This window comes from Pelodiscus sinensis, chromosome 6, assembly GCF_049634645.1.
Source record: "Pelodiscus sinensis isolate JC-2024 chromosome 6, ASM4963464v1, whole genome shotgun sequence".
In the NCBI taxonomy this organism is placed as follows: domain Eukaryota; kingdom Metazoa; phylum Chordata; order Testudines; family Trionychidae; genus Pelodiscus; species Pelodiscus sinensis.
Window position 1 is genome coordinate 53362771 of NC_134716.1, and position 21002 is coordinate 53383772.

The window sequence follows — 21002 nt, forward strand, 5'->3', positions numbered from 1 at the left end:
TTAGATATGCAAATTGAATCAACTGCGTAGCTAATTTCGAATTGGGATCATCTACATAGCACTTATTTCAAAATAGAGCACTCTTCCTCCGACTTCCCTTACTCCTCGTACAATGAGGGTTTCAGCAGTTGGAGTAAGAAGTCCTCCAGCCTGACAGAATTTCGATGTTATTTTGAAATAACTGCCTGCTGTGTAGACGTAGACTAAGTTATTTCAAAATAATGCAAGTTATTTTGAAATAACGTTGCTGTGTAGACGTACCCTGGGAATTTTTCTCTGTCTTCAAGTGAGCAAAAACTGTCTGAAATTGGAAAAGCCTCACAGAAACTGCCTGGACCTGTGGTAAGGGTAATTCTATGCTCAGCCCTAAGATCTGCACTCTCTGGAGTGTCCTCGGTCCACAGACCCACTTTGAGAATCACTGGTCTAGTCCTTTCTGCTACAGAACTGTGGGTGTGACTGCAAGGGTTTCTGAGGCTAACCAAGCATTATGCTTGAGCTGGCTCCATTCCTAATCTGCAAATTGAAGAAGAAAAATTATTTGCTACCTTCTGACATCATTACCTTGGCGATCCCCAGTGGTCTTTGGGGTGAATGATGTAGATAGTGGTTATGTTTTCTTTCTTTTATTAATTTTACCAGTCCCCTAAGTTGTAGATGGTGTAGTTACCACTAAGGGAGAATTTAGTGTGGTATATATTGGAGTGTTTAGTGTATATAGCACTGGTACGATATTTACTTTTACTAATTTCATTTTTAAATCACGGTTTCAATAATATAGACCCCCCCCAAACACACCTAAATTGTGGTACATACCTCATTATCTAGATTTATATTCAGTTGCCAATGAGTTTCAAGCCTGCTGTCTATTGAGTGAAAAGAAACATAGGTTCGTTCACATATCACACACATCATTAAAACATAAATACCGTATATACTCGAGTATAAGCCGAGTTTTTCAGCACATTTTTTGTGCTGAAAAATGCCCCCCTCGGCTTATACTCGAGTCAGCCTCCTGCTCGCAGGCGGGCTCAGCGCGTCTCTGCCGCCGGCCGGGTCTAGCCGCGTGAGCCCGGAGCTCCGGCCCCGGTAACCGAGGTGCTCGGGGCGGGGGGCGCTGCCGGGAGCGGGCTGGGCTCCGTGTGTCGGGGGCCGTCGCTGCGCGGGGCGCTCGGAGCCTCTGCCGGCTGCTTGGGTTGTGGGTGTGCCCGCAGGTGCTGCTCGGAGCCAGCGGCCTCGCCCCGGGGCCGCCGGCAGGGAGGCTCGGGGAGGAGCCGAGAGGGGCTCTGGCCTGGGAAAGGTCCGGGCGGCGGCGGCGGGGGCTGAGCTGGTTGGGCCGAGTGTCCGAGCATCTGTTCCCGTGTGTGACTGGTGCTGGCGCTGGGCGCTTTCTTGCAGGCGGCCCTTCAGGGGCTCATTGGATTGGCGGGAGGACTTTGAGCGGGAGTTACGGTATTTTTGATACCATATTGTTTTTGTTGACCCCCTTTTCCACTTACAGAGCGAGGTTATTGTTTTTCTTTGAAATAAATATTCATGTAATTTTATTGGTATGTATCTTCATTTTTTACATTTACCAGTAGCTGCCTCATTTCCTACCCTAGGCTTATACTTGAGTCAATATTTTTTCCCAGTTCTTTGTGGTAAAATTAGGTGCCTCGGCTTATATTCGGGTCGGCTTATACTCAAGTATATACGGTAATTCTTCCTTAATTTTGCTGATGAAGTGACTCTATTATAAATTTTATTTTTCATGTCATTCTTTCATCCAGTAACAAAACTCTAGTGTATTCTTACGGGTTCTATCTTTTGTATGTACTAAATTGAGTAGTATTATTCCCAAATGCTGTTGGGAATGCCTTGTGATGTCCTTGAGGAAATTTATGTAAATTCTGTTTTTGTAACTGGTTTAGCTTCATTGTTGCTATAATTATCACTTCCTACAATGTGGCTATAAAACTGAAGAGCGGTGAAAGGAGATGAAAATTATGCAACAAATATGAAATAAGACTAAATGTTTCTAATCTAGGATCTTGTCACTGCTAAAGGGCCTGATCCAAGGCCCCTTGAAGTCAATGGAAAGGAACCCAGAGACTCCACTGGTCCTTAAATGTGCTGTGGCATCTCTTATATTTAAGGTTTACTTGTATGACGTTGACTGAGCTATTGACTAATTGATCCATAGATGTTTGGGCAAAAAGGCATTGAGCAGCTTAGGTAACATGATCCTGTCTGTCCTCTATTGGATTGTTTTAAACCTCACATACAGAGCTTTCAAAGTGAAAGTAGTCCGGATACGGCTTTTTCGGCAAGCCCCCGCCCCTTTTCGAAAAGCCGCTTTTCTGCAAAAAATGAGGTTTACGCAGCTTTTAAAAAAGGGGGGGTTGCCAAAAAAACTGCATCCCAACTACTTTCACTTTCGAAAGCTCCACTTTTGAAAGTAAGATCGGAAGAAGATATCCTCTTTCGAACCTTCCATGTAGTCTAGACGAGCCCTTAGAGAACTAGTTACTTTTGTCTACTTTGCAGTAAAAGAAGAAATGTACAGTAGCAGGAATCTCAATGTCTGAATTATTGAAAAAAATTGTTCCTTACGCTGTTTTGATCTCTGGATGTTTGATGCTGCTTGGTGTGCAGAATATTGCTTACTACAGAAGTATCCTAATTCTGACTGCCCTTGTTGATTTGATTAATTTATACAGGGAATGTGTGCTCCTATTTTTGGGATATGTTGCTTGCTATTAAATGCATACCTTGTAAATTGTGCTCAAATCCCAACAGTTAAACCAACATGGAATTGGTAAAAAAAACTTAAGGGGGTAGCCGAGTTAATTTGTACAGGATAAACTTAAAAAACAACAAATAGTCTGGTAGCACTTTAAAGACTAACAAAACATGTAGATGGTATCATGAGCTTTTGTGGGTCATCTGAAGAGCCGTGCCCACAAAAGCTCATGATACCATCTATACGTTTTGTTAGTCTTTAAAGCGCTACCAGACTATTTGTTGTTTTTTAAGTTTATGGAATTAGTAGTCCACCTACATAGTTTGGAAGTGGCATTTTTATTTAACCCAGTGGTCTCCGACCTTTTTAAGCACAAAATCACTTTTTGAATTTGTGTAATCCAAGATCTACCTCAAACCCAAATACCCTTACCCCGCTTCCTTTGTGCCCCTTCTCTGAAGCCCTGCCCCTGCCCACTCTGTCCTGCCTCTCTTGCCCATCCTCCTTCACTTTCATCAAGCAGGGGCAGTGGGTTAGGGTGTAGACTCTGGTCTTGGATTAAGGGATTTGGAGTGCGAAAGGGGCTCTGAGCTGAGATTAGGGCAAGTTGTTGGGGGTGCCCAAGGTGGTTCTAGGTGCAGCCTCTGGGAAGGTACATTTATTCTGCATGTGGCTGGAAAAAATTAGAGGGAATGTTGCTCCTGTGTTCCCCAGAATATTTTCCAGTTGTGCCTCCAGTTGAAATAATGTTAGCAAAATGGGCAGAAAAGAGACAGTATCATAAATAGCAAAAATACTCCTTCTTCTATTAGTGATTGCACATGTCCATTACACTAAAGGTGTGTGCTTGCCTTTTGCACAGTTGTCAGACATTTTCTCCTGACTAGTACCTAATGGATTAGTAGGAGTGCCCTCTGATGCTTCTTGACACTTCATCCAGGTATGAAAGACTGTGCTCCTCCTACTCGCCTCAGTTCCTTCCTACTGCCAGTGACGGTTGTTGGAGCTTGATCTTTGTGTCTGGAAGTCTTCCCTCCAGTGTGTACAATACCTGTAGACCTAGGTTTTAGGGTGGGGTCTGTGACTGGGTACCAGGTTTGGTACCTGACTTAGACCTCATTCTTCTGACTGCAAGGCCTGCCAGTCATGTTATATGTCTATGCCACTGAGCAACCCACACCTAGCTGCCTTATGTTTCAGGGAGAGGGACAAACCCTCAATATGAAGACATGACTGCCAGACTGAAGTACTTGCCAATGAAGCCTGTACTTCAACTGCTGTCGGAACCTTTCTGCTCAGAATGGGTATGGTGCACATCTGAGTCAGTGAGAGGTGCTCCCCTTTTCTGAGTCCAGGGGCAGATGCTTGTTGCCGGTGTCTCAGAAAAGACACCATAAGTCTCCCAAAGACTGCGTGTCTTCAAATTCTATGGGGAAGGTGCCATGCAGAGGCAAGAACTTGGTGGTGTGCTCAGAGAAGAGTAACTCCCAGATGCAGTCCATAAGCCAGGAGGGATTGCTGAATCTGGAGCACCAGAATCGTCTGATGAGACCAATCGCTAAAGGCCTGCATGTCTTTCAGTATTGCAGGCTCTGGAGCCCTTTCCAATGCAGCCTAGACTTGAGGCTTTTGAGGCAGACATAGAATTACTTAACCTGTTGGTGCCAGCTCCCCCTGCAGTTCAGGAAACTTGCCTGTTACCAGGATGGGAAATGCAGGCTTCCATTGTCCTGGCTTCAGCCCCAGAGCACTGTTTGGTACCAGTGACTTCCATAGTTGTGGCTCCTCTATATCAGGGATGTGAAAAACCCTCATGGTTAACCCACTCCCTACCCCCTTGGTTCCCTTTCAACTCTTCTGTTTTGGCTAAACACAGGAATCATTCGCAACAGCAAGGTCACCATCTTACTTCGTCATTCATGTTAAAATTCGACACTTTCCAAAAAGGACTCAACAAACATTTGAACTATCTCACCCATTACCAAGATAGTTTCCCCAATTATCACCTCTAATACCATTAACTCACAAACATCCCACTCTCCCTACCTCTAATATAATCAATTCACAGACACTTACCTTCCTTCCTCCCCCCCCCCATCTCCCTCCTGTTCTGCAATGTGATTTGTCCTTTTCATATTTGTTCATTTTTTTAATTGTATCCTTTGGTATATATGGTTGTGACTACTTTCTTCCACTATTTGATCTGAGGAAGTGGGTCTGGCCCACGAAAGCTCATCATCTAATAAACCATCTTGTTAGTCTTTAAAGTGCTACATTGTCCTGCATTTTGTATGTGCTAGGGACTTTCCTATGGAAGAACTTGAGATGGGGCCTTCTCAACACCTGTTAGGCTCTTTTTCATGGCCTGTTAAGGTGACTGCGTTGGCTTTTCCCCCTCCTGATGATATCAGAATAAGACTTGTTGGAGAGGTGGTTACAGTGCTGTATTTTCACCAGAAGAGGCGCAACAAAGGTCATGCAGGCTCCTTCCATCAGGTGTTTTATCATGTCTATTTTCATCTTCTAAGGTTCTGCCTTCAGTGGGTCTTCCAGTTGAACATCTCCATATGAGGCAGTCCTATATTCCATGTTGCTTCTGTTCACTTGAGGCATCTGTGTGATCATTTTAATTTTTTGGAAGTGGTTTTTTTCATTGCACGTTATTAAGAGAACTTTCCCAGGGCCAAAGAGATTCTGTTCATAAAGGAATGAGAATTCATCCTCTTCTACAATGTTTCCTAAAGAGTAGAGAGTAAAGGCTTCCTTTCTACAGATGTGTCTCTGAGGTTGTCTACATGATTCTGTTTCATAATAGACAAAAAGATACTGGCAAATTAGAATTAAGTTTAGACCCAGTTAACTTAAGGATGTGAGGGTATGTCTACACTACCCCGCTAGTTCGAACTAGCGGGGTAATGTATGCATACCGCACTTGCTAATGAAGCCCGGGATTTGAATTTCCCGGGCTTCATTAGCATAAGCGGGGAGCCGCCATTTTTAAATCCCCGCTGCTTCGAACCCCGTGTAGCGCGGCTACACGGGGCTCGAACTAGGTAGTTCGGACTAGGGTACCTATTCCGAACTACCGGTACTCCTCGTTTCACGAGGAGTACCGGTAGTTCGGAATAGGACCCTAGTCCGAACTACCTAGTTCGAGCCCCGTGTAGCCGCGCTACACGGGGTTCGAAGCAGCGGGGATTTAAAAATGGCGGCTCCCCGCTTATGCTAATGAAGCCCGGGAAATTCAAATCCCGGGCTTCATTAGCAAGTGCGGTATGCATACATTACCCCGCTAGTTCGAACTAGCGGGGTAGTGTAGACATACCCTGAGATCCCTGAAGTGGGATTGTACCAGTGTTTCTCAAAGTGGTCCATGGACCCACTCTGTGAAAGCTGCTATTGGGCTGCTCCGGTTTGTTTACTTACTGGCTCTGCTGTCAAGGAGCCTTGCGGCATGGCTCGGGCTGCTGCTTCCTGTGGTTCCCCTTGGCTGTAAACAGCAAACCGGCAATCCGTGGACCACTTTGAGAAACACTCCATTATACCCTTAAGGATTGATGCCTTAGAAATGACCAACAAAAATGAGTAAGATGCTAGTAGAACTGATTTATAAAGAAAGAACTTACTCCTGTTTGTTTGACACATTATTATTTTAAATATACAGTATTGACTTTCTTATACTGGAAGGTCATTTGAATGTCTTCTAAGAATTATTGAATTACTTATCGATTTCAATTATTCCGTGCTTGTGCCTACTTCTACTGCCTATCTCTATGCTTTTTGATTTTAAAAATATAACATACGGGTGCATGCACTCAACATACAATATAAAACTACATATATACATATAATGAACAGTAAGTGCAGGGAAGTATAATGATATACATATATGTAAATACCAAGGAAAAGCCATGGATCATTTAGGATGATCCATGTTAATTAACAAAAAGTAACAAAATGAATTTAATGAATTTAAGGTTAAATTTATACTGAATATTATGAAAATAAAGAGAGAGTTCTAAAGCTTTGGTATTCTCCTCCCAAGAGAAGACATACAGCCCAATTGCTTTGTACAGTTAGAACAAGATTGGACAACATCCTGAAAATGTACTTTAGGGAACTCTCTGTAGTAGCTGAGAGAGCTGAGCTAGATGGCATAATAGAATTTAAAGATGGGAAAGATCTATGATTTCCACTCCGAGAGTTATGATCATTAGAACAAAATGAGATGAAAGCATTAATGTTACCACAGAAATAGTATTTTAATGTCTCCATGGTTGAGAAGTGGAGAGATGACATTTACTTTTAAGCTTCTAGTTTACAGAAACTAACTTTCCAGTGACAGATCATTCATTTTCATCATGTCTTCACTGGCATTTTCTTCCTTCTTTTAAGTTTTTGCCCATTCACTTGAGTAGGGTCAGGGACTACAAAAAATAATAATTAAATTTCATCGCAAGAAGTAAAATGATGTTCCATTTATTTTCCCAAAGGGTACGTCTACACTAGCCTCCTAGTTCGATCTAGGGAGGCTAATGAGGGCGACTGAAATTGCAAATGAAGCACGAGATTTAAATATCCTGCGCTTCATTAGCATGTTCCCAGCCAGTCGCCATTTTAGAAATTGACTAGCCCGAAGTAACTGCCCACTATACTGCCCACTACACGCGGCAGTGAAACAGGAATCCGAATTAAAGCCTTAAATTGAATTAGCTGGTAAACCTCATTCCAGGAGGAATAACATGCAATTTCAGTCGCTCTCATTAGCCTCCCTAGATCGAACTAGGGGGCTAGTGTAGACATACTCAAAGACAAAATTTGCCATTCTCTTTTGGCTCAAGTGGCATTATGTGGTCTGAATGTACACTTCTCTGTAAGAGAACAATTCACACAGGATTTATAGGCAAGCAACTCTGGATGTAGATTTGTTTGCTCCTTTTTTACAGATGCATAAATAGATATTGCTGGAGAGGAGAACCAGTCTGCAACAATTAAACTCCCATGCAAAGAAGCATTCCTTTGACCATTATAAATAGATAAGATTTCTCAAAAGGGTTATAACTGCTCTCTCCCCTCTTCCGTTTTGAAGATGAAACTACCTTCATTTTTTTGCTTTTGTTTTTTATCAATCACAGTACATTTCTCAGATTTTACTGATAATTCAAGTAAAGATTTGGAGTGGTTTACTATTTTGAGGTATCAGCCTCATTTAGGTCATTATTTACAAAATCTTGCCCTTAAACAGTGCCACAGATGATTAATGAGTAAATACTTTTTTAAAGTAATCCTTTTCTTAATCCTGTTTTCCTGTGAGCAAATGCAACTTTTACAGTTTGGAATAGGTTTGAACGCTATCTTAAAACAGTTCAATGACATGGGTCTTAGTGTATAAACACAACACAGTTTAGCAGACAGTAACCTTTCATCAAATTGACAAGCCTAGTTAGTGCAAACAAACCAGTGTTTGATTTACAGAGTCAAGAAGCATTAGGCTTCTCATTGTTGGGATTATTCCTGCCTGATAGACTATATATGCAGAAACTGTTCTATCTCGGTCACTCTCTCACTTACTCACTGCTCTTTACTGTAGAGTTGCATCATTTTTTTCCCTTTGAAGCTCTTTTTATCTGAGGCACTTGCTTTTTGTGGTCTGTGCTGCAGTGCTCAGCCCAGCCAATCAGATAGTAATATTCTCAGCAGGAATTGGCCAATCCAAAGCCTGCTTTTGTTGGAAATGTGAAACCCTTAGGGGAATGCAATAACAAAAGCCTTTCACTGCAGACAAATGTTAAGTGTTTGTGCAGACTTTTCCTGTTTTTAATTTTATTACTCTAAGAATGGAGGGTTTGTTGTTTCTTTCATGTTTCCTTTCAAGCAATTTTAATTATACATTTGTGCTACATCAGAGACTTTGGAACACAGTGATTCAGCCTATTGCATCTAAAGCTAAAACGCAGTAACCTTCTGGCAATACAAATATATTCTACTGCTGTAAATATAGCTGACATGCTGAAGAATTTTAAGCAGCTGGAAAGGTCTCTGACACCACACACAATGCCCAAGAGAGCAAATGATGAGAAAAACATCACTCCACCTTCCCCTATAGCTTTGTCAGGTGCATGTTTTTTATTTTACAGGGGTGGGGATAAAATATATGTCCCCAGCTATTACATTTGGTTACTTGCAAAGCATGGGTAAAAATAAATTTAATTTAGCTGATTGCCTAAATAGGAATTTTAGACTGACCTGGGAGTCTGTTTTTGACCTTGGTTCAAAAATGGTTTATTTTTTGTCCTTTAGACCATGTTTCCACAATATATGGCACTGTATAATAATACCAACTTAAAACCATATGGGGAACAATTTTCAAATCTGCTATTGAGAATTTTCAAGGAAATCCCTTCTTCCCTAGTACTTTAGCTAACAGCACTTCAAATACTTTCCTGCTGTTAAAAGGGCCCTAAGGAAATAAGCTGGAGGTTACATGTTTACTTTACATTGGTGCTGCAAAGCGGGATAGTTTTAGTGTAAAATTAGAAATCACACTGGTAACACAAAGCTAGCAGACAGGCTAGAAACATACTTGGCACAGTGCCATTATTATTTCCATTGTAAGAAAACTAGAGCTAGCTAGAACAAGGAAAATATAGAGAAATGCAAACAACAAAATTTGTGTTTGTAGTTTTAGTTAATATTCAGTTCTTTAGAATGAATTTCTGGAAACATTTTGCACTATAACTCTTCTTCTGCCTAAGTGAAAATAATCTTTTCAGGATTCATTCTAAAGAGACATGAGAACTGATTCAGAATATTGCCTTATGTTTATCTAACAGCATCTAATGAATAAAAGGAGTAATTTTGTTGACTAGTCCACAAACATGCTTATAAATTGTGTCTGTGAAAAAGTGTTTGAGAGAAAGCTGAATGGGTTTTACTGAAACCTTCCTTTTTTATGTAAGAAACCAATAAGGTGATTACTTAATAATACATTGATTTTTTTTTCAGACAAAACAAAACTCTAATCCACATGTATTGTGCAGATTTATTTATTTTTTAACGGGAGTATTTTTAAAGCAAAGATTTAAATGATGAACAAATTCACATTGAAACAGCATGTTGGTTTTGTTTTATATTTATCATATAAATAATAACAATATTATATACATTTTCCTCCTAAATGCCTCAATTTAAAGTTTGGAGCCAAGTTAATGGAAGGTTCACAATGAAAGAGCAAATGCAAATAATAAAGAGGATTTTAGCTACCTAACAAAGCTTGTGTGTGTGTGTGGTATTTTGGATATTCATTATTTCAAATAAATAAAATCGCCATTCTAGTATTGTTCTGAGTCACCTACTGATTTAACCACTGGTAACTGGTGCTTAGTTTATGCTGGCTGCCAGCCAAATGAAAGCAATTATGTGCAGTAATAGCAAAATTAAGAGGTGAATGTTGCCGTTTTACAGCAGGACATGGCAAAAACCATTTCCTTCTGTCAGCTGTATCTTGATCGCAGACACACACACTCTTTCCTGTGGGTTTTAACTTGAGGTCACTGAAACCAAAAAAGAGGAAGAGTGTAGACCACAGCTTTTGAAAGCAAACAAGAATGTAGCTCTATTCATCTTTTTTTAATTGTTCTAACTGTGATAATACTTTGTTTCTTTCCCCTGTACAGGTGTCCTTGTGGTAAACGTTACATGGCGGAACAAGACTTACGTTGGGACCCTGCTGGATTGCACAAAGCATGATTGGGCCCCTCCCAGGTAAGTAATCATACTGGGACTTTTTTTTCTCTACTCCATCCCACCCCTAGTCTTTGGCAAAAAACTGTACAGAGATTAATACAGAACAACTGCATATAATTGAAACCATACAGAACAGGAATGTGTAATTCTCTCTTACACATTGCAATAAGCAGACAGTGAGGAGGGATTCTGTATTTTCTATTGTTATTGAAAAAATATCCCTGGAATTAAACAGACTTTAAGTTCATTTTAATATATTTTCTTGGATACTAAGAAATATACCTTTTTTCTCTTTGTCAGTAATGTTCCTGAAGCAAATGTTTTGTTTATATTTCATGACATTCCTATTTGAAAGAGCCCATCCTTTCTCTAACAGCATTGCATTACGTGAAGCCATGATATAGTTATAACAGTTCATGTTTTCTGGTGATGACATTTTAGTCTCTGTTCTGACTGCTGCTCTTCTTAACATAGGTTTTGTGAATCACCAACAAGTGACCTGGAAATGCGAGGAGGTCGGGGAAGAGGAAAGCGCGCACGGTCCACTGCAGCTGCACCTGGAAATGATGTGAGCTTTACAGAGTCAAGGGGACTGCAGAACAAGAACAGAGGTGGTGCCAATGGAAAGGGGAGGCGGGGCAGCCTTAACTCAAGTGGACGCAGGACACCCCCAAATTGTGCAGTGGAAGATGTCAAAGCCAGCCCCTCATCCACAAATAAGAGGAAAAATAAGCCTCCGATGGAGCTAGACTTGAACTCCAGTTCAGAGGACAATAAATCTGGAAAGCGTATTCGCACCAATTCTAGAAGCACTCCAACCACACCACAGGGGAAACTCGAGACTACATTTTTGGACCAAGGCTGCTCTTCTCCAGTACTGATTGATTGCCCTCATCCCAATTGCAACAAAAAGTACAAGCACATTAATGGACTGCGTTACCACCAGGCTCATGCACATTTAGATCCAGAAAACAAGCTGGAATTTGAGCCTGACAGTGAAGATAAAATTTCAGATTGTGAGGAAGCATTAAGTAATGTGGCACTTGAATGCAGTGAGCCAAGCACAAGTTTATCAAGTTTTGATCAGCTAAAAGCACCAACATCTCCTTGCCCTCTTAATACCCCAGGGACACCCAAGGGAAAAAGAGAGTTGACCAATAATGGCCCAACTTCAATTATCAGTTCTAAAACTGGCAAGAATTCTGGTAAAAAGAAGGGCCCAAACAGTGAATTGAATAGCCTTCCTGTAATTTCTAATATGGCAACCACATTGGACAGTTGCTCAGTAGCAGAGAGCAGTTTGGCCTCTGAAATGCCCAAACTAGAAGCGGAAGGATTAATAGACAAGAAAAATTTGGGTGATAAAGACAAGGGCAAAAAAGCCAATAATTGCAAAGTGGATAAAAATCTATCAAAACTTAAAACAGCAAGGCCTATTGCCCCAGCTCCAGCCCCTACTCCTCCCCAATTAATTGCTATACCCACAACAGCCTTTACAACCACCACGACAGGGACAATACCAGGATTGCCCTCCTTAACAACGACTGTTGTTCAGGCTACACCAAAGAGCCCTCCGTTAAAACCTATTCAACCAAAGCCCACAATTATGGGAGAGCCAAGCACTGTAAATCCAGCTCTCACATCTCTCAAAGACAAAAAGAAAAAGGAGAAGAGAAAGCTAAAGGACAAAGAAAGCAAAGAGACTGGAAGTCCTAAGATGGATTCTAAGATGGGAAAGCTAGAGGATTCAAAAGGGTCTGGGAAAGATTTATCTGGACATTTTTTAAAGGACCATCTCAACAAGAATGAAGTGTTAGCTAATGGACTGTCAGAGTCTCAAGAGAGTAGGATGGCAAGTATTAAAGCTGAAGCTGATAAGGTTTACACTTTCACAGACAATGCACCCAGCCCTTCTATAGGGAGTGCCTCCAGAATGGAATGCAGCACTTTGGTGAACGGACAATCTTCTTTGGCGCCACTGCATGTGTTGACACAAAATGGTGCAGATAGTGCAGCTGCTAAAACCAATAGCCCAGCTTATTCTGATATTTCTGATGCTGCGGATGATGGTGGTTCTGACAGCAGGTCAGAGGGCATGAGGTCAAAGGCCAGCTCTCCTTCAGATATTATTTCTAATAAGGAAAGTGTTGTAAAAGGACATTCTTCAATCACAGCACAATCATCACAAGTAAAAGAGTCCCATTCTCCCTATTACCATGGCTACGATCCTTATTATTCTCCAAGTTACATGCACTCTGGACAGGTCAGCACCCCTGCAGCTGGGAACAGCAGTACCTCACAGGGATTGAAGATCAAAAAGGAGGCCGAGGAAGAGGTTGAAAAGAAAGACAAAACAGAACCATCAGATTCCAAGAAAAATGATACTAATTCCACTAATTTACAACCTCAGCATCAGTCAGTAATAACTCAAAGACATCCTGCACTTGCCCAGTCACTTTATTATGGACAGTATGCCTACGGGCTTTACATGGACCAAAAGTCCTTAATGGCCTCCAATCCTGCCTATAGGCAGCAGTATGAAAAATATTATGAGGACCAGAGACTGGCAGAGCAGAAAATGTCACAAACTGGGAGAGACTGTGAAAGGAAAAGTGAACCCTCACTGAAGGAACTAGGAAAAGACGACAAGCAGAAAAATATTCCGTCTGCTACTATCTCAAAGGCTCCTTCAGTCCCAGAGACGAGCAAAAATAACACTAAAATAGGGTCATCAGTCCCCAGCAAAGCAGAAGAGACAAACAAATCACAGATTCTTTCCAGTCACCAGCAGCAACTTCAGTCTGATAGCTTCAAAGCCAAACAAATGGAAAACCATCAGCTTATAAAGGAGGCTGTGGAAATGAAATCTGTTATGGACTCAATGAAACAGACAGGAGTAGATCCTACCACAAGATTTAAACAGGTGAGGTCCCTGGAACGTGAATACAGATCATCTTGAATTATTCTTAAAAGTTTCACAGATACGATTTTACTGTATTTTTCTATCTTACCTAACGGGTCAAACTCTGCCATCCTTTCTGACATTGTGTAGTACTTTATTCCTTGGGTAGATCTATTGCTTTCAGAGGGGCTTCTGGGAGAGGGACAGAACAAGGCATGAGTAGAGGTGACAGAATCCAGGTTTACGAAATGGATTAAAATTAATTTTAAAAACCTTAATTAAATGGAATTCATATGTCCATATAGAAACAAGTAAAATAAAAACTCCGGAATGTAAATGTCAGTCATTCAAGAAATAAGCACTTTTCACTGTGAATGAAGTACAAAGTGTTTGAAAAAATGGCTTGGGTTGTTATTGGCTTGTTTTTTGATGACAGCTTGCTTTTACTAAAGATAGGTGTGCAGATTCATTTGATGCTCAACTCTTTATCCTAATCCAGCTTGGCCTTTTCAGAATGGTTCAGGGGACAACCTTCCAATCTGTCCTCAGTAAGTGCATGAGCCCTGCAGGGCCACGAATGGGTAAAATCCTGTCCCTACCGAAGTCAATGATGGTTTTACCACTTTGGCTCTTCTTGGCCTTCCCATATCTTAGACAGCCTTTCAGTCCACTTCCCTGCCAAGACACGTTACTGTTTCTTTGTGACCCAGTGTTCCCGTACTGGGAATAGCTGCATACGCTGGCATTTGGTATATCCCAGATTAAGTCTTAATAAGCCATCTTTCAAGGTAAGGCGGAGTTGAATGAAGGAGGGTCATAGAACTAGAAGGAAAGTGGGATGGTTCAGGTCTGGATAGGAGAAGATACCTTTAGACTAAGATGAGTATCTGAAACAAAGCTAGTGCAATTTATGTATGCTGTTTTATAGAAGCCATATAGCCACTCTTAACATGTTTGTAAATTCCTTTATAATAGTTAGATATATTCTGCACACATTTCTCAAACCCTGGCCTCAGTTCTGTGACAGTGCTGCACTGTTGTAACTTCACCCTTGTGAACAATCCCACTGAGTTGAATGGTACTGCAGTGTGTAGAGTGACTCAGTAGTACAAATGTTGGCAGTATTAAGGCCACTGTAAACACCTTTCCAGCAAGCTTTTTTTTTTTTTTTCTTCAGGTTCATCATTTCAAATGATCTAAATCCTTTGACATAGCATATTGTAGTTTACAGATGGGAAAGTCTTTCTATGGCCTTTAGTAAAAATACATATTTTATGTATAGTATCACATAATTGTAACATCTAATTTGTATGTATTTCATAATTAACCTCGACAAAAGCATGAGAAAGGATATAAGATGAAGTAATTCAGTCAGAATTCTGTTAGAATTTTATTGCTGTTATGTTTCAGGCACTGGATTCCTTAGGGCCGTGGGGGTGCTCAACCACATCTCCATCCCTCACCCAAGCCTCAACCCCTCCCCCCTTTTACCAGCCCCTGCTCTGCCCCACCTCTTCTTGCCCAATTCCACCACCTTCCTTTCATACCCCATTCTCACTCCTCCCCTCTCCCCCAGCACCTCCTGTTCAACCTGAAACAGCTTATCGTAGTGGGCACGAGGGATGGGGAGGAAATGATCACTGCCAGTGGATGGGAGGCACAGGAGCTGGCTTCTGGTGGGTACTAAATACCCACTCTTTTCTTTTTTTAAGAGCATCCACAGAGTCAGTGTCTACGTATTACATTGTTAAGTTGGCTGGATTTTGAATTTAGAAGTATAGTGAACTTGTAAGAAACAAGTCTGTCCTACAATATACATAATCCGGTGTGTTATTAAAAGAAGACATCTACAGAAGAGTGACAAATATCAATAACTATTTTGTTTTTGAACATTTACAACAAAATGTATTTCTCCCTGCTATCAGGACGCAGATTCAAGATCATGGCATCATTACGTCTACCAGCCCAAATACCTTGATCAACAAAAATCAGAAGAACTTGATCGGGAGAAAAAACTAAAAGAAGACAGCCCTAGAAAAACACCTAATAAAGAAGGTTCCATACCTAACCTTCCTGTCTCATTAACAAACATTAAAGAGGAGCCAAAAGAGGTTAAGCGTTCTGATTCTCAGTCATTGGAGGAGAGCAAGATAAAAAATGATGATCGAAAGACTCCTGTAAATTGGAAGGACTCTCGAGGTGCTAGAGTGGCTGTTTCCTCACCAATGAGTCAGCATCAGTCATATATACAGTACTTGCACGCTTATCCTTACCCACAGATGTACGATCCCAACCATCCTGCGTACCGTGCAGTCTCTCCTGTTCTAATGCACAGCTATCCTGGTATGTATTCTGTAACGGACATTGTACACTGGTAAAGATTTACGCACTAACATTGCAGTAAAACCTACATTTTAATATTGGCTACTAGCAGCCTCACAGATGACATTTGTTTTGCTTGTTCTTATGCGAGGGAAAGTTCTGCAGATTAAACTGATTTAATACAACATGTTCCTTTTATGAACTGTCAGAGTTCCCAGCTATGGGTTTCCACAGCCCCTGACAGGCTGCTGTTGCTGTTAGACTGACAGATAGTTTATTGCCTATAAAAATATTCTAAGCACTTACTGTCAGAACCATTATAGTTACTATTCCTTTCACTTAAGAGGACCCATAAATGTCTGAAATGTCTGTAAGATCAACCCTCTTTATAACCTCCATTCATCAGGGTGAATTAGCTGAAAAAAATCGAAGAACAAAGATACAGTTCTATAATCACGTGATCTGATTTTGATGTAATCCCCTGTATTGGAATCTCTCTACCCCATAGTGGTATAACCAAATGTAAAAACAGTAAGTTGATGTGGCATTTATTGTTTATCTGCAGGGGCCTATCTCTCACCGGGATTTCATTATCCTGTTTATGGGAAGATGTCAGGGAGAGAAGAGGCGGAGAAAGTCAATACCAGCCCTAGCATCAACGCAAAATCAACCACTGAATCTAAAGCACTGGATTTGCTCCAGCAGCATGCCAACCAGTACCGTAGCAAGTCTCCTGCTGTAAGGTTTCATCTGTTGTTACTGAAGAGCAATACGTTTGGGAAAGGGTAGGAAAAGGGCAGAGAACATCATCCAAAAAAAGTGCCTCATTTTGTAGTCAAGCTATGAGTTCGAGATTTTTTTTAAGCCATTATTTAAATCAAAAGTAATTTAAAATCAGCATGGTCCCTTAGCATAACCTGGAAGTGACAAATGTAACAGCGTTTTGTGCTTATGTATTTCCTAGTACAAATAAGTAGATTCAGATGGAAATCCAGATTCATAGATACCTCTTGGTACATGGTATACTTTGTTACAGTTTACCAAGAAGCTCCTGTCTGAAAACAGATAACGAGATAAGAAGTAGAACTATGGGATTTGGTAATACTTCTTCAAAATATTTGCTGTAGCTCTGTTATCTTCTGAAAAGCAAATTATTGAAATCTTACTTTGGAGATGGCCATGTCAGAGCCAATAGTGTTATTTTGTCTTCAGATAACTTTAGGGCAGCTTTGTACCTGGGGAGCAAAGCAAATCCTCTCCAGTGTGCTCATAGTTGTGTGTAAATGTCCATGGCTTAATATCCAGAGGGAGTGTATTTAAGAGAGATTATATACATTTCCTTTTATTCCTTTTTATTATCAGCCTGTGGAAAAATCTACAGCTGAGCGTGAGCGGGAAGCAGAGAGGGAGCGAGATCGTCACTCCCCATTTGGCCAGCGGCACCTTCATACACATCACCACACGCATGTTGGAATGGGCTACCCACTTATACCAGGGCAATATGACCCATTTCAAGGTGAGCTGTGGTTTCAGACAGTGGGATCAACGTGTCTTTTGAAGTTGTTTAATAGATGCTGCAAGTATGAGATGAAGCAATTTTAATAGAAACCCTTGTTTTACTGAAACCAGAAAAAAATAGCTTGAAAACTCTCAGCAAGGACTAAGCTACTAATACCATATTGCGCTATAGCTATTGTTTCATGCTTGAGTAATACCGTTTTAGAACTCAACCACTGATTGCCAGGAGATTATTAAAATTTTACTTTATCAGCTAGGATATCGTTCACATGAGTATTTTCACCCATAATACAAACTGACATGAACTGATTAGAAAGACCCAAAGGAGGTAAAACAAATAAGCCTTTTTACACAATTAGTCTTGTGTAAACAATGGAGAGAGCATGGTTAAGAGAAAAGCTTTTAATTTTGAACAAAATTTATGTACAACAGGGACCCTGCAGTCAGCCTTGAGATTGTCACAGCTATAGCTTCTCAAATAGCACATGATATATTTTTCTTCAGGTGAATACAGCACATATTGTTGCAGTTAAGGGAAAAGAACAACAATAAGACATGCATGAAATTCTCCATAAGTTTTTGCTTTATTCTGACACAGTTCTTGCAGAAGGAAAAGATTTCCTCCCATGCAGTGAAGTACACTCTAGTGCAGTGTACAGCTAAAATTACATTAATTCGTTGTGTTCACTCAGTGCCTTAGAGTCATTTTCTTATGCAAAAGTCTGAAATGTTACTAAATTTGATTCAGCGATTCCATATGCCTTTTGGGATGCATTATGCTCTTTCAGTGGGAGAAATTTTAAAATGATACGTTAAGATGGAAGTATTGTATTCCAAGCAGCTAGCATGTCGTTTCTGTAATTTACTGTGACTTTTGATTCTTGTTGTTTCCTGGTACCCATTATTTCTACTGAGCTTCCTATTCAGGATTTCATACAAATCGTTTAGCACCATGCAGTGCAGTGCTTGGAAAGAAATACAATAAAGTAGAATGCCATATTTTCTTGTAAAATGCCTATTAAGGAAAATTCGGCACATTATATAAAGGCACATGGGTCAGACCAGGCAAATTGTCTTATCTTACTTGCCAGAAATATTTGATGTATGCATCCTGCGAAAAGTGATTGGCTGCTATTTATGGTTCTTGTCATTTTTACACCAATGATTATACCCATCATTTCTCTGAACACCATAAAACCCAGACATATATCCAGTCTTTTGTTTCTTCTTTCCGTCAGGGTTGACCTCTGCTGCCCTTGTTGCCACTCAGCAGGTGGCTGCTCAGGCATCTGCATCTGGTATGTTTCCTGCACAAAGAAGGTAAATATCTTGTAAACCTTGAATTATACTTATACAGACATCTTAATAGGGAAGGAGGGAGAAAATTACAGGTTTCTTAGACTGGAGGTCTGCATCCCTATAGATAGCAGCTTTTATTGAGAAGGGTGCGGTGCTAGGGGTTTTTTGGTTAATTGTAGCTCTATTCTTCCTAACAAGACACTTGTCTTTGACCCTCATACTATAATCATAATGTAGATAATTAATCAATGATTGCCTATCATCTGAGATTTTCAGAGAATATCCTTTACCTCTTGGTACTATTAAAGTAAAACAATCCATTATGAAGTATATAATTAGGATTCAAAATGTTTTTATAGAAAGGCAAGTCAAGGGATTAATTTTGGATTAGTTCCATCTAAAGTTGAGTAAACTTCTGCTCTTATTACAAGTATATCTGGCTTCCTGATTTTCACAAACTTTTGTTGGAAATAAAATATGTTAGAAGGCACTCTAAAGATTATATTTTAAAGTTGCATAGGCATCAGATATAATTGCCTTCAAATTATTTACTTGCTTTTAAATAGAATTTACTTTTCAAAATCTAAAGGAGATGGAAACCTTATGTGTAATAAAAATTCTGGTTTAAGTGAAAAGCTCAAAATCTGCTTTAACAATGAAGTCTCTCTTCTACACCTCCAGGATAAATCTTATGCAGTAATTACCAACTTTCATGAGTTTATCACAAGTCCTGTTTTTCTTAAAGCCCCAGTCTCCCAGAGGCATGTGATTACATGAGACTCTCAGCTTTCATTTGAATAAAAAGAAAGTTTTTTAGCACTCGGTGTTGCAGAGAAAAGTATGAACGTGTGACCCAGGTGTACCTGAAACATTCAGAAACTAGAAGACATAATTTGGAGTAGGAGAATGGGGTTAGCAATACTAGTTACATGTGTTTGGTTTCACAGTTTTTGTTCATTTCAAGTGTTGAGAGTTAAGTGACTGGAAAGGATATCATACTAAAGCCTCATTCTCTCTCTCTCTTTTTTTTTTTTTTTTTTAGAGAATGAGGAGTTTGGAAACGTACATTGTCATGTGACTGGATCACATGGGGAAGCGCTTTATTACAGACATCAGTTCCATGGTGTTAATTTGAAATGCCTTAATGGCAGGCAAAAACCAGTCATTTCATTTTTGTAAATTGCAGATTTTATCACAGAGTAACAAATGTTGCTGTAATTAGACTTCTGTTTATATATATATGTGTATATATATGCATATATATATATATATATATATTCTTTACTTTTTTTGTATTGGTAACCAGGCTCGTACATGGGGTCTGCTGCTAAGTTGCAAACCACACAATAAAGAAAAAATGTACTTGTCATGTTTAGAAAAATGTTAACCACAAAAGGCCGTTTTTCTTTTCTTTTTGCTTTTTAATTGTAAATAAATAATGTTATGTATCAGTGTGCCTGAACCTTGCATACCCTTCTAATATTGCCCACAAGCCCTCAGAGAGGCTAACTGTGATGATGACACTTTGGTACAATTTAGATGTCTATTTGGTGGCTCCTGTTAAGATGCATCAGTGTAAAATGTTACTGTACTCACTGTTTCATTGTAATTGTGTATTGTGACAAATATACATTTGGAAGGCATGGGATTGCCAGTACCACAAAAACTGTGTTGTACATAATGTATAGATTTTAAATGGGGAAATAATGAGTATCTGTGAATAATGAAATGTCTTTTTTGATAATCTTGAATGGCAAATAACCCGATAGCCTGCATACCAGAAGACATCTGTGATTGTTCTATTACTTGAATAGTCCTACAGTCTTTTTTTTAAATGTTTACAATTATCCAGTTTTAGAAGAGAGACTTTAATGCCATTGCCTGGTTACTTGTTTTATGCTGTAATCTAGTTTATTTTATGTAAAATGTATATTGAATGCTTTCATTTTTATACCTGCCTTAAATAATTTGGCAATCAGAATAAAAAAAAAAAGTTGTTTTTGTATTTTTTGGTGTCCGTCTCACCTTGCTTTCCTCTGCCCAGCTTAGAAAGAGAGTGTGTCCTAAATACCAATAGGTATGTTTGGCAGAGTCAGTTAGCTATATAGCTAACACCATATAGCTGCTAGTGTCTCCAGAAGAATTTTGGCTTGGTTCCTGGGCAGCACCCCCCAGTTTGGCCATTATACTATCTTTGAAATGAATTCACTCACTCCATACCCAACTTGTACCTTTTTCTCCTGGCCCCTTCTCCCTTTTTGGCACATAAGGCCTGAGCCACAACTGTGATTAAAGGAGGTCTTTCCATTGATTTCAGTATTTGGATCAGGTTCCTAGCACCAGGAGTGATTCTTCTAATTGATACTTAAGCTGCTAATACTGTCAGCTGAGAAATGACTTGCTGTGTGCGCTAGAAACACTGGCTAAACTTTGCCCTGGATTTAACCTGTGCAGCCCCACTGTGTGGAGTTGATTGGATGTACCTGGGAC

The 21002-nt window shown here is 40.0% G+C and overlaps 1 protein-coding gene across 3 annotated transcripts in view; it reads left to right on the forward strand.

Moving 5' to 3' along the window:
- ZNF608 (zinc finger protein 608) overlaps positions 1 to 20517 on the forward strand; it is a 121357-nt gene extending 100840 nt beyond the window's left edge. For 2 of the 3 annotated variants that reach the window (XM_014577046.3, XM_006130110.4), the window contains 7 exons: positions 10402 to 10489; positions 10946 to 13394; positions 15299 to 15716; positions 16261 to 16433; positions 17058 to 17211; positions 18452 to 18533; positions 19555 to 20517. In XM_014577046.3, coding sequence (XP_014432532.2) covers positions 10402 to 10489; positions 10946 to 13394; positions 15299 to 15716; positions 16261 to 16433; positions 17058 to 17211; positions 18452 to 18533; positions 19555 to 19561 — 3371 coding nt within the window. In that variant the 3' untranslated portion in view covers positions 19562 to 20517. Of the gene's footprint in view, positions 1 to 10401; positions 10490 to 10945; positions 13395 to 15298; positions 15717 to 16260; positions 16434 to 17057; positions 17212 to 18451; positions 18538 to 19554 lie in introns of those variants that run through there. The other variant, XM_075931932.1, reaches the window with a different exon arrangement.
- The last annotated feature ends 485 nt before the right edge of the window (positions 20518 to 21002 follow it).